The sequence below is a fragment of the Triturus cristatus genome, chromosome 8 (genome assembly GCF_964204655.1).
Source record: "Triturus cristatus chromosome 8, aTriCri1.1, whole genome shotgun sequence".
NCBI classification, from domain to species: domain Eukaryota; kingdom Metazoa; phylum Chordata; class Amphibia; order Caudata; family Salamandridae; genus Triturus; species Triturus cristatus.
The window spans coordinates 1,122,592,394-1,122,608,933 of record NC_140591.1 but is presented as its reverse complement, the minus strand read 5'-3'; the positions used below and the strand labels follow the sequence as shown (position 1 = coordinate 1,122,608,933).

Sequence of the window (16,540 nt, the reverse complement as noted above, 5' to 3'; positions counted from 1 at the left end):
CGTGACACCGGGAAAACGCTCAGGTCGGAGAGGAGGGTACGGGGGATTACACAAGGAGGAGAAACTCACCGAAGCTGCCCAAGTATTGCTCTCAGGAACGACGTCAGTCGTCAAGGTCCATAAAAATGGAGATGTACTCACCCGCGTAGAGTCACGCTAGGCTGGAACACCTACCCAAGGGCGTGGAACGCGAAGTGAGTGGAGGATTAACCTTCCCACACTCACTTTCTGCTCCCCCTTGATCTCTTCTATGTACCAGAGGAACTTTGTACCCTGTTTTGTTTACAGTCCTTTGGGGCCTGTACACTGGACCTCATAAAACCAGCCCCCCCTTTTGTAAAACAGTATTAGCACGGGCACCACTCGTGGGACATTACAATAGGTTACCAGCAGATTAACATTCTAATCCAGTCTGGCCCATCTATCTTTCTTCCTACTGACTTAACCTCCCACTTAATTCTCATGGATAACCAAGGCCTAAGCTTTGGCGATGCAGCAGTCTCTGATATACTAGAGAGAACGCCGTCCCTTCTAGGGAACGATGGTAGTTCTGCATCAGGTTCACAATCAGACGATTGGAATTCACTGACATCACTGAAAAGAGAGTGGCTTAAAATAACTCTCCATGGCGCTCTCATGACTGAATATCTACGTGCCAACATTGCACCTACAGGATTGATTGTCAATAATTTTCCCAGATTATTTTTAGATGATGCTACCTTTAAGAAGGAATGGTCCCTGGTTGCGTGGAAATGCACCAGGGATTTATTAGTACTCATCATTAACACAGCAAGACGCTTAGCAGAGGCTCTTCTTGTTAGGATACAAATTGCAGAAGGAGCACTCAAAACTACTATTCAGATCACAGCATGCAAGAGTAAGCTTGCTGAGATCAATGCTGAGATTACTGATAATAAGGAATATCTGATGAAACAAAAAATAGCAAAACTTCAGAAAGACATTCTGAAATTCGACAAAGAGAAAGTGTATCCCTATCTCAAGGCAGACTATACATCGGTCAAGAATAGTTATTCATCTGACGATAACTCAGACAGAAGAGACTCCTCTGATAGCAATTCAAGCACAGGTAGCTGGGGCAGTAATAATGCTCTGAGAAATCAGCGCCCCAACTACCATTATAATGCCCACATCTTCCAAGGGCCTCCCCTGTTTCCTGGCCACCCACCACCCCCTTATTGGCAATATCCGCCGTTTCAACAAGGACCCCCTCAGTTCTTCAACAATGGCCCCGCTTTTTTAGACAGAGGTTGGGGCAGAGGAAGAGGGCGCAACAGAAGAGGCTCGCAGAAACAGGTCCAATGGCAGGACCAACCAACGGGAGGGATGGACACAAGAAGCAAAACACTGAACAAGAGAAATTAATGGTTAATTTGTCACAACGCATCCTCTCAGACCCTGAAGTATCGGTATTGCAAAAGGGGTTAGGCTTTGTCCCTACCCCCAAAGTGGATAGGTTCAGGGACCTCTGTGAGGTAAAAAAACTGTTCCGTAAGATAAGACTACAATCTTATTTTCGGGACAAACCACATACCCAAGAGGATGACTCAGGATTGAGGAATCCCTCCACCTTCACACCCCACAATGCTATGATCCCAGTGGAAAATTTAACATTTGAGAAGGCGGTACTGAAAGACCTAGCCCTAATACCTGATCCTTCTCCCTTTCATAACCTTTCAAAAACTGAAATGCAAACTGCGAGTAATCTCGCTGGGGATAAAACTATAACCATCAAACAAGCCGACAAAGGTGGGGCGACTGTGATCAATCCACAGACGACTATGATAAGGAATGTAAACGTCAACTTAACAATGATAGATACTACGCTCCTATCACACTTGATCCAACCCCACGCCTCACTAATTCTATCTCCATACTAGTACATGAGGCAGTTACCAATGGGTGGATAAGTCACAAAGAATCAGCCTTCTTAATTGCAACAGAACCCAGGATCCCTTACTTCTACACCTTACCTAAGATACATAAAGGCACGACCCCGGTTCCTGGACGACCCATTGTCTCTGGTATTGGCTCAATACTTGAGCCCCTATCTAAGTTCGTTGACCATTTCTTACAGCCCCTGGTGAGAAACACACCATCTTTCATAAGAGACACAACTGATATCCTCAGAATAATTGAATCAATAGAGGATTCGAACGAAATTGACTTTCTTATCACCCTTGACGTAGAGGCCCTCTACACTAACATTCCCCAGGGAGACACCCTGACAGTTGTACAAGCGGCCCTGAATTCCTTAGTTTGGCACTCTTCTACTCCCTTCCCGTTTATTATGGATTGTGCATCCCTGGCCTTAACTGAAAACTTTTTTGAATTCAAAGGACAACTATACCATCAATGCCAGGGCACTTCGATGGGGAGCACTTTCGCACCCAGTCTGGCTTGTCTGTACGTGTCAGCCTTTGAAAAGGATGTCATCAATAATGACAACAACCCATACGTCCACCATTTAAAACTTTGGAAACGTTTCATTGATGACATCTTAATTTTTTGGCATGGTTCCATTGATACATGTAATGCCTTTGTAGAATGGATTAACCAGCAAAACATTTTTCTGAAATTTTCACACACCATTTCAGATACTAATGTTGCATTTCTTGATTTGAACATTAGGCTAACTGAGGGTGAGCTCTCTACCAGCTTATATAGGAAACCTACTGATCGTAACAGCTTACTCCTATACCAAAGCCATCACCCTAGAGCCCTCAAAGACAACCTACCTTTCGGACAGTTCCTGCGCATTAGACGCAACTGCACATCCACCGCTGACTATAAAACAGAATCAGCTACTCTAGCTACCAGTCTCAAGACTAGAGGTTACCCCTCCAAAGTTATCAATGACTCAATGAAGAGAGCTAGAAATAACCCTAGAAAGTCTTTACTAGAGGTTCACCTGAAACCACCCGTTGACCTAATTACATGTGTTACCTCTTACACACCTAATTCTGCCCCGACTAAGAAGATCATTTTGAAACACTGGGACATTTTAAACACAGGGGATCTGCAGATACCTAAACCAAGATTTGCATACACCAGAACCTGCAGTCTGAGAGACATTCTGATTCACACGAGACCTAGGACCCATACCAATTCGGCACAATCCACTCTATGGGGTTTACCACCTGTCAAGGGACATTACCCCTGCGGCACGTGCACTGCTTGCAAATATACGACAATAACCAAGGAAGTTACCCTGCGACCCAACTTCAAGTGGTGTATCCAAAAACATACCAACTGTAATACCAGACAGTGTATTTACTTGATTACCTGTCCGTGTGGTTTACAATACATAGGTATGACCATGCGACCGGTCAAAACTCGCATAATTGAACATAGAAGCAATATACGGTGCCAACGAGTCACAACTAGACTGTACAGACACTTCACTGAGGCTCAACATTCCCCTGATTCAATACACTGGATTGTACTGGAATCTCATTTACAGATTTCCAAACCATCTCTGTTCAGGATTGAACAGAGATGGGTACATAGATTATCAAGCCATACTGAGGGTCTCAATGACGATATCCCATGGAGTTCACTCCCTTAAGCACTCCAACACTGTATTGAGCCCTTTATCTGGCTATTGTTGGCTTGACTTAACCCCTTGTAGTGACCATCAGCTTGCCCTCCTGTGTTCCCTCTCCTCAGATACCACTTCATAGGCTCCTAACCACTTCTTGCCATGTTTGTTCTGGTATCTAGTATTACACCTTGTACATCATTCTCGATAATACCACGGCAGTATATTATCTAGAGAGTGCCACTTTAATAAGTTATACCTATTCGCTTCTCATACATTTTTAGTCTGCACCACCAGGCTTCAATAGAAACACCTACATCACTCGTGACCATTGTCCACCTGGCACGATATTCGCGTAAGTGGTAAACAGTGCCTTTGTGTAGGGACCCGCCACATTTATCTTGCCAGAAGCCTCGCTTCCCATACTCTTTACCCACATGGCCGCCGTACCTAATGCTACGTGTCAGACGTGAATTCCTTCACTCTGCACCAACATGGCCGCCAAACCTTTTGATTACATCACGTGACATGACGTGGCATACGCGAGCACCGCTGCAACGCTGTACGCGCGTCCCACGCCCTTGACGTAGCGGCTCTGCTTACGAATTGCAGAGTATATCTTCCCGCTATTATCTCCCCCAGCTACCACCCCGGTTCCTGGCGGTTTGGGTAGGTGTTCCAGCCTAGCGTGACTCTACGCGGGTGAGTACATCTCCATTTTTATGGACCTTGACGACTGACGTCATTCCTGAGAGCAATACTTGGGCAGCTTCGGTGAGTTTCTCCTCCTTGTGTAATCCCCCGTACCCTCCTCTCCGACCTGAGCGTTGTCCCGGTGTCACGGCGATTTGTCATCCACCGCCCAGGTACCGGTCGGTGCTCGTTCTCGAGTGGGTCTTGACTTGCACTTGACGAGTTGCCGCCGAGCACCCACTAGTAGCGCTTTTTATTATTATTTTTAGTATTGGTACAGGTTTTGGTTGGCCCCCCGCCTACCTTGCCTACCTTACCTACTTGATTCTCTTACTCACTACGAATACTCTTATGTTTTACAGGACCCAACCGGTGTCCTTTTAGCTATCGCCAGGACTGTTGCTAGCAATCTCTAGTAACTTACTAGGCAGTCTGGTATACCTGCATCCTTGCCATGAGAAATAGATTACTGTCTGCCAGTCAGTTTTTAATCCACTTAACCCTTTCTCATTACTGATCATACTCGGTCCATGTAGACTAATTCCAAACTTTCTCCACAGGTCAACGGACCTGAGGACGTGGTATGTAGAATGCACCCTACCACGTAGTGTAGATAGTTTTTCTGATCCTGAAGAAGTGCCCAGATCCTCCTGACACACAAGGCATGAAACATGTTGATCTTTAGAGTAGAACTACATGACTAGATACCTTATCTCTAGTACACAGCCACTCTACACCATTTTTAATCGGGTAGTTTACCTTCTGAATAAATACCGACTAGGACTAACTGACCCGTTTAAACCCACTCCTTTGCACATCTACACACACTAGGCCCCTCACCCCCATGCACCATCCGGCAGGAACAAAAGATCCCCGATAAAGAGCCCCGGTTCGGGACCCCTTCGAGTATTGCAGAGCCGACTTGACGAGGGGCAAAGCTCATATGATGAAGCATGACACCTAGCTTGCTGGGTGTGTGAGAGCTCTAGTTCCACCAAGGGAATTCCCCTGGCCTTCCCCCGGCCACCCCCGGGAGTGAGTGGAGGAATAACCTTCCCACACTCACTTTTTGCTCCCCCTTGATCTCTTCTATGTACCAGAGGAACTTTGTACCCTGTTTTGTTTACAGTCCTTTGGGGCCTGTACACTGGACCTCATAAAACCAGCTCCCCCTTTTGTCCCCCCTTTTGTAAATTAATATTTATTGAACCATTGTGATTCTTGTATAAAATATAAGCGCTGCAATAATTAATAGACAGAAGCAGATAAAAGTGATTAGCAGTATGAGAAAAGTGAAAAGGATTAACAATTCCACCATTGTGCTAAAAGTGTATATATGTTGGCATATAAATACTGTATATAATGTACTCCTACTATGCGCTCCCTAACCTAGTTGCCTTGAGCTGTTGATCTGCCAAAATCTCCTACTGATTGATCTAACTCCCCATTAACTGTGGGTGAATGGGTCCAGGTCCCCTTCATGGTCACAAGTTGGACATCCATCCTCGCAAAGGGTAAACAGGATTCAGCTGGACTGAGACTCCGACAACAGCGACCTCACTGTGACAGCAGAGTGCTTCTCTGATTTTTGATTCTGATTTCTCTGTACATATAATAACAGTAGGCACGATTGCGTGTTGAGGCTTCGGCCGGGCTGACATTGTTTATCCTCTTGTGATAGCTATGTTCCCTACGGATGAATAACTAACTACAATATTTGCACAATCTACGTTTTAGGCCTTATACTAAATGTTCAAGATGTCGAGATAGTGTACTTACAAAGTGTAAATGTAAGAAAAGTGGTTTTAGAGAAATTAATCCTGCACTGTCACGCAAGCAAATGTGTGTCAAAAGTCATTATATAGAAAAGAAGTCAGCTTAAGAAACTTGTGCTTGTAAAATGGCAGGGCTTCGTCCAGGGCCTAACCCAGCCAAGTGACAATTTGGTATTCAAACATCAGAATACCCGCTCCTCCACTGACTCTGGAATCAACCTCTTGATGATAAAACAAAGCTCAATGTAAGATCCACCAATGCAGCATGGTCACCGGCCCTTTCCGGTAAGTTGTGGGCTTAACCACATCCAAGTATCATGAGAAAGTCTTATATCTGATGGTATCCAAATCAGCCTCTCAGTGATACCGCAAGGAGAAGATAAACTTAAAAATGAAATTCCTCAGTTGGTTAATTGATGGTGGCCAACTAGCAGGTCGCAGGTTCGAGGCAGACAAGGACTGACTTTGCTGTTCATTCTTCTAAATTTAATGGAATGAATTCCATTGAAATTAGTATTTTATTTTCAGTACAGCCCTACAATTTCATACGACTGAAAATGGAAACATTGTAAAAAAGGTGGCTATAGGCATATTACTAGAATGCAGAAAAATAGCTGTCTTAAAGGAAAAAGAAGACTGAGTTACTTTCTTTTATAATGCTGTTTATTGAGTGTACTTTTACCCGTCAGTGATTCTTGGTGCTAAACAATAGAAGAAAAATAAAATAAAGACCTTGTCTATGCATAAGGAGATAAGTGTTGATGGGTTTATGGAATGTTGTAACATCCTTGACAGGTCTAATAGAGGGGGAGAAAGAGTTCTGCAGGGTATGTCCAAGGACCAAGAAAGTGAACACTGTAGGGCGTTTATTTAAAAAAAGTACAAGCAAAATGAAACCTGAATATAAGAGCATTCTGATCCTCCAGCATTTACAAGCACTATCCAAATAACTCTAGAAGGATGAGGTGACCCGATAAAATAAAACTTTAAGTTGCATATACCGAATGACTAGACATTATATTTCACCTTGTTGAGTCCGACACTACCTTTGTTGCATTTATTAAGAATGTTTTTTTCCTAAGAATCAAAGCACACAGCACCATTTGTGATAATGTTGTTATTAACAAATACATATTAGAGATGTTTAATCTTGAAGAGATGCAAATCTCTGAGCTGGGATTGGTTGTTCGGACCAGGTCCCTAGACTTAAGAGGGCTCATAACATATTCTAGATATGGTGGTGTAGACTGTTGATGCCTAAATACTGCAATTTTGTGTGCCAAGCCATTTGTTCATGGGGTTCTTATGTCAGCGTGTTGGTAACTATTTCACGCAATATGGTTTACCAATATGCAGCTAGGTCTGCACACTCCTAGGAGGTACTTTATTTATTTTTATTTATTTATTTATAAAGTGTTATATAGCACGAACTAGAACCAAGAGGGTATCAGAGCGCTTTACATTTAGGATCTTTGCGTTAAAAGTTACATCAGATACAAGAGCATAGTAAGGTACAGTACACATAAACAATGTTTCAAGAATTCGTAGGAGGGAGGGGAGAAAGGAGTAATAGCGGGGAGACGAGGAGGAACTGTGCCCAATGTCCGGCTGGGTAGGTGACGTCAAGGGGGAAACCAGGGCTAATCTCCTCATTAGCTGCCTAGAAGCTCCACCGGGCATCAGCCATGTTGCTCAGGTCTCAGTGTTCAGGAAAACCAGTTTTTAGTTTATTTGATTTGACAAGGTTATATAGCGCTGGCTAGACCCGGAGGTATCAGAGCGCTTAACTAGAGGATAGTTGCATTACAAGGTACATCTAAAAAGGTTTATATAGCGCTGGCTAGACACGGAGGTATCAGAGCGCTATACTAGATGGACATTGCGTTACAAATTGCATCAGTTACAATAGCATAGTAAGGTACAGTAAACAAACAATGAGGTTGAGAGGATTTGTAGGAAAGTAGGGGGGAAGGAGCCATAGCAGGGAGACGAGGAAGAACTGTGACTAATGTCCGGCTGGGTAGGTGACGGTCGAGGGGGAAACCAGGGCCAATCTCCTCATTAGCTGTCTAGGAACTCCACCGGGCGTCAGCCATGTTGCTCAGGTCCAAGTACCAAGTGCTCTAAGGGCTGCACATTAAGCCATTGTCTGCCTACTGAGGTCTTCCACCCAGTCATTTACCCTTAGGAGAAGATTCAGACTTCTGGAGAAGGCAGTCCTGCTTTTTGCAAACAGAAACACCAAATAGCTAAACCTATTCTCCTTTAGTATACTTTTTTGACATGCCTATAGCCGCTTTAGGTAAGGCTGAGGCTAAAGCAGGTCCGTCCACACTGCCAGCATTTTTACTTTTTACTGCCTGTGACCAAAAGGGTTGGAGAACTGCACATCTCTCTCCACACCATAAGTAGGAAATTATCAGACACAGAGACAACACCCTGATTACGCCCCATGTATTGTATGAAGCTGAATGCCACCAGGTTGATATGATATAAGTAATCTAATGTAACTAAATTAAGTTAAAACTCTCTGCAACTAATCCTGTGTGCATCATTATCTTACACCAGCATTTCTGTTTCAAGATTCTCTAATCATAGTTCGTCGACTAAGTGTACAGTAATTTTTTGCATTACACCATCTCCCTGCACAGGAAAGTGAGAGCCAGTTCATAAGTCTAGCAGTGTTTGTAACACTACCTACATTGGAAGCTATAATGTCACACTTGTGTGGGGGTTAGAATGGGTCAGCTGTTGATATGTACGTAACAGACCCACCAGATGTTGTATATCTATCATTATTTTGCAGATGTGTGCATGTTTCTGGAGTGAAATATGTCCCTTACACTAGAGACTAGAGCTCGAGACCTCATTGTTCTGTTAATGTTCCTTGATACAGTGGCACAGTTGGTTACGTTCCAAATAGGGATCCCAAAGGCCCAAGTCTCCCTCATTTGTTTTAGCATCTCTAATAATAGTGTCAAGCCACTGTGACTAACCTGGGTAGAAGACACTCACGGTGTGTTCAGTCCAGAAAGGCCCCATTCAAGAATACAGGTCAAGGATACAGGTTACAAACCAAAAACGAAAACTCCTTGTTGGGTTTATCGGACATCTATCTAGCCAGAAACTAGAGCTGAGTATTCAGGTGGTACAGTTAAATGTCTGGTACTCAATTCGCCAGTGGTAGCTATAGTTTATCCTGTCTGTACTCAGTTTTAGACCAGTGATCAGAGCATTCAGTTCCATGAAAAATTATGTGTTGAGTATCACCAATATATCTGGCAGTTGTGAAAAGGGTGTTGAAAGTAGTGAAACAGGTATAAAGAACCCTCCTCTTAGTCAAAGTTACCCACCCTATTATTGAGAGAGGATACACCTTACACAAAGTCACTGACCTGCACATAGCCTCCATAACACTGCTTGAGGCCAACCTCGAAGCCATATGGCTACACTCCTGTCTATTTGAAGGTAAATGGAGCCCAATCTAGATGGGATGTCAAAATGTCTTAGGAAACATCTATTGCCTCCCCTCTCAGAGGACACATGATGGAGAACTTACTTTTGGACCAACCAGCCTCAACAGGCTGCTCTGTGCCCTTTCTGTCTGGGTTCACCTCCTTTAAAGTCCCTTTTGGCAAACCTTTTCAGTACTTGTATGTCCCCCTTGGCCAAGATCCTGGTAGCCCACACCATCAAATAATACCAAATGTACATAGCCAATGGCTAGATCCAAATCAAGCTGAAAGAGGCTCTTGGTGTGTGAATCCAACTGGCAAACTCTCTGAAATACTCCTGGGATTGAATGCAAAGAATGAGTCTCTTTCTCAAGTCAGAAAACACTCTTGGCAATGGGTCACCTTGATCCCTCGCCTCCCAAATAGTTGTGGCTTAAATCACGGTTAATCTGACCTCTGAAATTGATAGTGACCTACGTTCAGTTCCAATATAAATGCCAATAAGTACATTTTTTGCCACTATGACAATTTGGGATAATCCTTTATCTCTTTCATGTCCCACACAGAATGTCACTAGTGCTTCCCATTGTCATCTCGATCAAGGATTATTGTAATTTCTGCTATATAGGGCTTATTTTGGGCCTCTCCTAGCTTTAGTGTCAAGACTCATTTAGCCAGGCTTATGTTTATCTAGGGAAAAAAAGAAATTATGCAGGCACTGAAGGCATTCCAGTGGCTCACAATCCGAGAAAGAGCTCAACAAAAGTCCTGTGTCACTGGGTTGTGTTCCATCCTTAGCAGCCAGCCAGATGATGAAGCTAGAAACACTAAACTGAATGACCACACCTCAACTGGTGCAGAAGATAATGAGCATCCTCCTCCACATCTAGGGCTCTACACTGTGAAACAACACCAACTGTATCTCAGAATTGCAGCTGACTTGCTATGGATTTTCTTTAGCCTGTGTATTGGCATCTTCCTCTTGTTTTTTCTTCAACTGAAGTGCTACACCCAAAGCTTGTTGCCTCTGCTACTGCTTTTCATACATTCAAGAGAGGCTTAAGTTGCATCATCCAGCAGGTACCAAGGATCTATAGAGGGCCATACTGAAAATAAAACTTTACTGTCCCTACGCATGGTAGTCATACAGAAATGTGTCCCAGCTGCTCCTAAATTGACTTCAACCATCCTTTGTTTTTCACCACACAACCACTTTGTGCCATCCCCAGCTAATCTCAGGTGGCCTTGCAATAACGCGCAATCCTTAATAAATGAAATAAACATAATTTGTATACCCTCGATGCTCTGATGTGGTGATGAGGCAGAATGTTGGAGCTAAAACAAAGCAAGTACCTCCCAACTGTCCTTCTTAAGGAGGCAAACTCTAGCCAGATTGTGCCATTTTTTGTTTTTTGTTTTAATATACTTTTATTTTTTCATCCATCTTAAGAACACATTATCTTATATCCATTTAGATTGGGAGTTTTAATCAGTCTTTTCCACTAACCAAAAAGTCTATTTGCTGAGCTAGGAGATTGTGTATTCAGATGTGTGCAGTCTGGAGATAAATTGTTTGCACTGTATGCCTTCATGTGATTGTGTGTTGTCAACACTATGCGTGCTAGCTGGGAGATAGGTGACTAAGAGGCACATGATCTAAAATGGTGGTGAGAAAACGTTTTGTCCTTGATGGGACTTGGAGAAGGAGAGGAGGCGGTTAGGACATTAGAGGTGAATGGGAGAGTCATAGGTTCCCTTAATGGACAAATATTATTGAATTAGCAAAGTCCTTCTGAAGGTGGACTGATCTTCAATATCTTTGTTGAAAAGAAATACAAATCATTGGGCCCCGCTCAGCTATACTTCTTGCACATATGATCGGGGTTAAGCACCATTCATGCATGTGATGCCAGATGTGACCAATAACGGATTTGATGCCCAGATAGCTGAAGGGTCCAATCCAAGGCAATATTTGCACACAGACGTTCAGTTTAAGTGTGCAAAAAATTGTGGCTGCAAATATCGAATCCTGATTCACACTGTCATGGTCTGTGAACATTTTTGCTGACACATGGAACGTAATGATGCGGAAAATCTGCTATTGTTGTGCATTGTTTGTTTTTGCTTTTGTTTTATTGTAGTAGTACATTAAGAGTTGGGAAATGTTTATTTCCAGGGGGAGTAGCGCAAGCTAGTCAACACCCATAACGATCTAACTTTGTGCCTATTAACATTCCTTCTCAATTACTTTTAACCTCATTTACAAATGTAAATTTACCCCAAAAGAAAACATAATTGTGTAATGGTATGAAGTAGTTGTTCAATAGCGTTGTAAGGCATGGCATGTTCACAGGGGTGCTAGGGAAGGGTGAAGTATGTAAAATGTAATGTCCCAAAGTCACTTTTCTGCCACACTTACTCTTGTAAACAGTTCACAGTAGTGGATATGTGTATATGTCTTTGTCTGCTCCTTATGTTTATTTGTATCCGGCATAAACTGGTCATTTACTCAAATCATAGGAGTAAAATCTACAATGAATAGATTTCTGTCTTTTTAAAGTTTGATGAAATTCCTCAGTCCCTTCCCCTTATCCAGGTTGAGAAGCTGATATTAGAACCCAAGCTTCCTTGTTCCACAGTCAACAGGTATACCCACCGATCATGTCTCCTCCCTAATTTTAGATCACCTAATTGATTCGGAGCTTTACCTATCAGAACAAATTGTTGTGCCCTCCCAGCCGAAAGGAGATTTCTAGTGAAAAACCTTGTAGGAAAATAATGTGACGACAAGTCTTGTATAACAGATGAATACGTTATAATTTGGATTTTAGCAATATTCTAATTAATGTCTTTTCTCTTCAGTGTTTTAGAATGCCAAGGCTTGCCAATAGTGAATGGGCAATGTGATCCTTATGCCACCGTTACTTTGTTAGGACCATCTAGGTAAGTGGAATTGTTTAAATCAAAAAGAGTGTCATGTTTTAAACTTGCACAGATTCCTTTATTGCTGAATGTATGCATTAGATGTAATATATAGCATAACAAATTATTCGTATACTGTTTCCGAGGATCCTTTTTTCAAGATTTTTTTGTAGATGAGTATCCAGTCGAGAGGAGCAAGAGTTTGTTCTGACGGATTCAGCATTGCTATATTAAAAACCTATGTCTGTATTACAATTTTTTTAGTGGGTTTACACTGGATGTAGGGCATTGACACATCCAGTCAGAGAGTGCCCATTTCCTGGTTGAATCAAACTCTTATTTTAGAATTTCTTCAGGTATGATGCAAGCCTTCATCAGTCTCAAGGAATGAGTTAAACTGTGGTCAGTTGAAAAGCTGTAGTTTGCTTGGTGTGAGGATTTCCAAAATATCAATAAACAATAGTTTATTAGACTAAAACACCAATAAAAAACATTCCACAGAACAAAAACATCAATCAACATTATATATAATTCTAAACATTTAAATACAATAAATCCAGAAATTATTCATATTTCACATAACAGTGCACATTTGCCAGTGTTAAATATGTCTAATATTTTCCTTAAAATCAAACCTTAATCTTGTTAGACAACATATCACTCTTACATTATGTACTGTATAGTCCCCGCCCCATTATCATTTACAGTAGCGGCCACTGGTATTGCGAGGGGGTGGGGAGGGGAATACAAATAAAAAGTATTATAAATAAAAGAAATTGCACGTACCTGATCCGACAGCCGCCACCTTGCTCTGTGCAGGTTCCCTGCTCCCAATCCCAGTGCTGTTTTCATGCTGGGAATACTATTCCCAGCATGTGAGCAGCGCTGGGATTGGTCTGAGCACCTCAGTTCGGTGCTCAGACATAGAGCCCTATACTGATGTCGTTCGTAAGGCCTCCGAATCGGATTTGGCTTTCCTGGATCCGATTCGTAGCCCTTGTTCCGACCGAATCGTTCACAGGTCTGAACGACCAAGTACGATGCAAAGATCGCGTACGCGCCAACCAAATCGTTTCCGAACCCGATACTGTCCATACGACTCGTTCGTAGCCGAATCATGCTATGCAATGGAGCCGGCTTCCGACCGAGCGAGTACAATGCACGATTCGGACAGCCACATCGCCTTGGTCTCAGCGAGATGAAACGGGTGTCGGAATCATACTTCGGGGGGCCGTAGCAGGCCCCCCTTCACCCGGGGCCCTCCGAATCTGTCACGGGGGTGCCCATGGATCTCCCCAATCCAAGCACGCACAGTGTAGCGGGCACCATGGGGTGCCAGCCACAGGGTGTACACTTTTCCCCACCCACCCCTTTTTGCAATGGGAGCCTGTGTACATGTTGGGACACAGGCTCCCATAGAGTTCGATAGGAGTCCGAGCAAACCGAGTCCGTAAGCATACGGATGCATCGTACTCGCTCGGTCGGACTTCCAAAGCACATAGCTTGATTCCAGTGGCATGGAGAGCACGGGACTCACGTCTGAGCATACCCGTCCCACTCGGGGTGACAATTGCAAAAATAACTATTGCCACTGGAATCAAGCTATCCTGGCTGAAGAGGGGTGAAACCCCGAAACCGGTCCTAGGATGCTTGTTTCCGGTCCAGGGAGGACCTGGCTTGGCAGTTCGGGCTGGACTGTTCCCATGAGGCACAGGGTCAAGACTGATTTGCATATGGCTAAACTGGGGTGGCATGGTGAGCAAAAGAATGATGGATTTAACCCAGATCTCTTGACAGGGGGAGAATGTTTTGATTTGTTCTGCATTCTGTCCATCAATTGTGTGTCTTTTGCAACTTTGTGGAAGGCAGGACCACAGTCCCCACAATGGACTAGACCATCTGGATTTGGGCGATCCCTTAGAAGGCCAGATGGCCAGCAATTCTTCAGATCCAGATCGTTGTTTTACCTGCAGTTTGCAGGGGATTAGTGCCACTAGTCCAGGGGAGTCTGAGGGTGCTTCAGGCTCTCATAGGGATCTTGTTGTCTGGGGGAACCAAGAGTTAGCCTAGGACAAGTCTCGGTCAGGCATTTCACCGATTCAAATCCCGGCGGGTCCACTCATCCTTTCATCCTTCTGAGGTCAGTAAATGAGGACCATTGAGTTGGGTAACAATAAACATCTGTTATTCAGTGCCAAGATACCCTTGGGTGAATGTGTGGTTTACAAATACACATTTTATGTTTTGTCTTGATGGAAGCAAGCACAGACTTCTAGCCAGAGCACAGCGAAGCTGGAGCACGTAGGTGAACAGCCTCTATGGTAGCTACCTCAGTGCATACTACATTGCCCTCGATGCGATATTTGTGTCAGGGGTGAGAAGGCTCATTGTTTGATACCAAACATGACATATTTGGGCAGTACCAAAATGGAGCTGCCAACCCCGGGTTTGCCCCGGTGCCAGCCCATGTTATCCTATGGTCCGTCTATCACTTACTGTTTCATTTAATGGTAAAGGCCACTATAGGGGCATATCAGCTTGCACTTACATGCCCACACCTTTAATATAATGCACCCTGCCTCCTGGGTGTTAGTTGGCCTTCCTTGAGGTGACTGTCATATATTAAAAGCTGTGCATTGACTTTGCCTCACAGGTGAGGGCAAAGTTGAATTGAAGCAGTTTACACTGTTCCTGCTGTCTGCAATGGCAGATCTGTTGTCAGTAGTTTGGGTGGGTCCCTCAATGTGGCACAGCAAGTGCTGCAAGCCCTGAGGACCTCTTTGCCACCCATGCCCAGGGTACAGCTGGTACCATATACTAGGGACTTGTCAATTGGGGACGCCAATTTACACATAACAGTTTTAGGGAGAGAGCACTTGGACTGGGGCCTGTGCAGCAGGCTCCAGTGCACTTTCAGAGTCATAACCATCAGCAGCGAGGCACAGAAGTGTGTGTGTGTGTTGGGGGGGTGAGCTTACAAAAAGGGCACTTTCTTACACCATATAATAAAATACCTGGCAATAGGCTTTAAAACAGTATATTAGAAACACCTGGCTTTTAACATATGCTTTTCGTAATAAATGTCTGGTCTACTGCCTATGTCATATTTTTGTGATAAGCAGATAAGACCTTTGGCATTTGGCACGGTTCCCAATGAAACTATCAGTCCGGCTGGGTAGGTGACGGTCGAGGGGGAAACCAGGGCTAATCTCCTCATTAGCTGTCTAGGAACTCCACCGGGCGTCAGCCATGTTGCTCAGGTCCAAGTACCAAGTGCTCTAAGGGCTGCACATTAAGCCATTGTCTGCCTACTGAGGTCTTCCACCCAGTCATTTACCCTTAGGAGAAGATTCAGACTTCTGGAGAAGGCAGTCCTGCTTTTTGCAAACAGAAACACCAAATAGCTAAACCTATTCTCCTTTAGTATACTTTTTTGACATGCCTATAGCCTCTTTAGGCAAGGCTGAGGCTAAAGCAGGTCCGTCCACACTGCCAGCATTTTTACTTTTTACTGCCTGTGACCAAGAGGGTTGGAGAACTGCACATCTCCACACCATAAGTAGGAAATCATCAGACACAAAGACAACACCCTGATTACGCCCCATGTATTGTATGAAGCTGAATGCCACCAGGTTGATATGATATAAGTAATCTAATGTAACTAAATTAAGTTAAAACTCTCTGCAACTAATCCTGTGTGCATCATTATCTTTCACCAGCATTTCTGTTTCAAGATTCTCTAATCATAGTTCGTCGACTAAGTGTACAGTAATTTTTTGCATTACACCATCTCCCTGCACAGGAAAGTGAGAGCCAGTTCACAAGTCTAGCAGTGTTTGTAACACTACCTACATTGGGAGCTAAAATGTCACACATGTGCGGGGGTTAGAATGGGTCAGCTGTTGATATGTACGTAACAGACCCACCAGATGTTGTATATCTATCATTATTTTGCAGATGTGTGCATGTTTCTGGAGTGAAATATGTTCCTTACACTAGAGACTAGAGCTCGAGACCTCATTGTTCTGTTAATGTTCCTTGATACAGTGGCACAGTTGGTTACGTTCCAAATAGGGATCCCAAAGGCCCAAGTCTCCCTCATTTGTTTTAGCATCTCTAATAATAGTGTCAAGCCA

The 16,540-nt window shown here is 43.7% G+C and overlaps 1 protein-coding gene across 2 annotated transcripts in view; it reads left to right on the top strand.

The window, feature by feature from the left end:
• Window positions 1–16,540, top strand: part of RASA3 (RAS p21 protein activator 3) — an 886,845-nt gene that overhangs the window by 536,774 nt on the left and 333,531 nt on the right. For both annotated transcript variants that reach the window (XM_085622738.1, XM_085622739.1), the window contains exon 6: window positions 12,345–12,425. In XM_085622738.1, coding sequence (XP_085478864.1) covers window positions 12,345–12,425 — 81 coding nt within the window. The remainder of the gene's footprint in view (window positions 1–12,344; window positions 12,426–16,540) is intronic.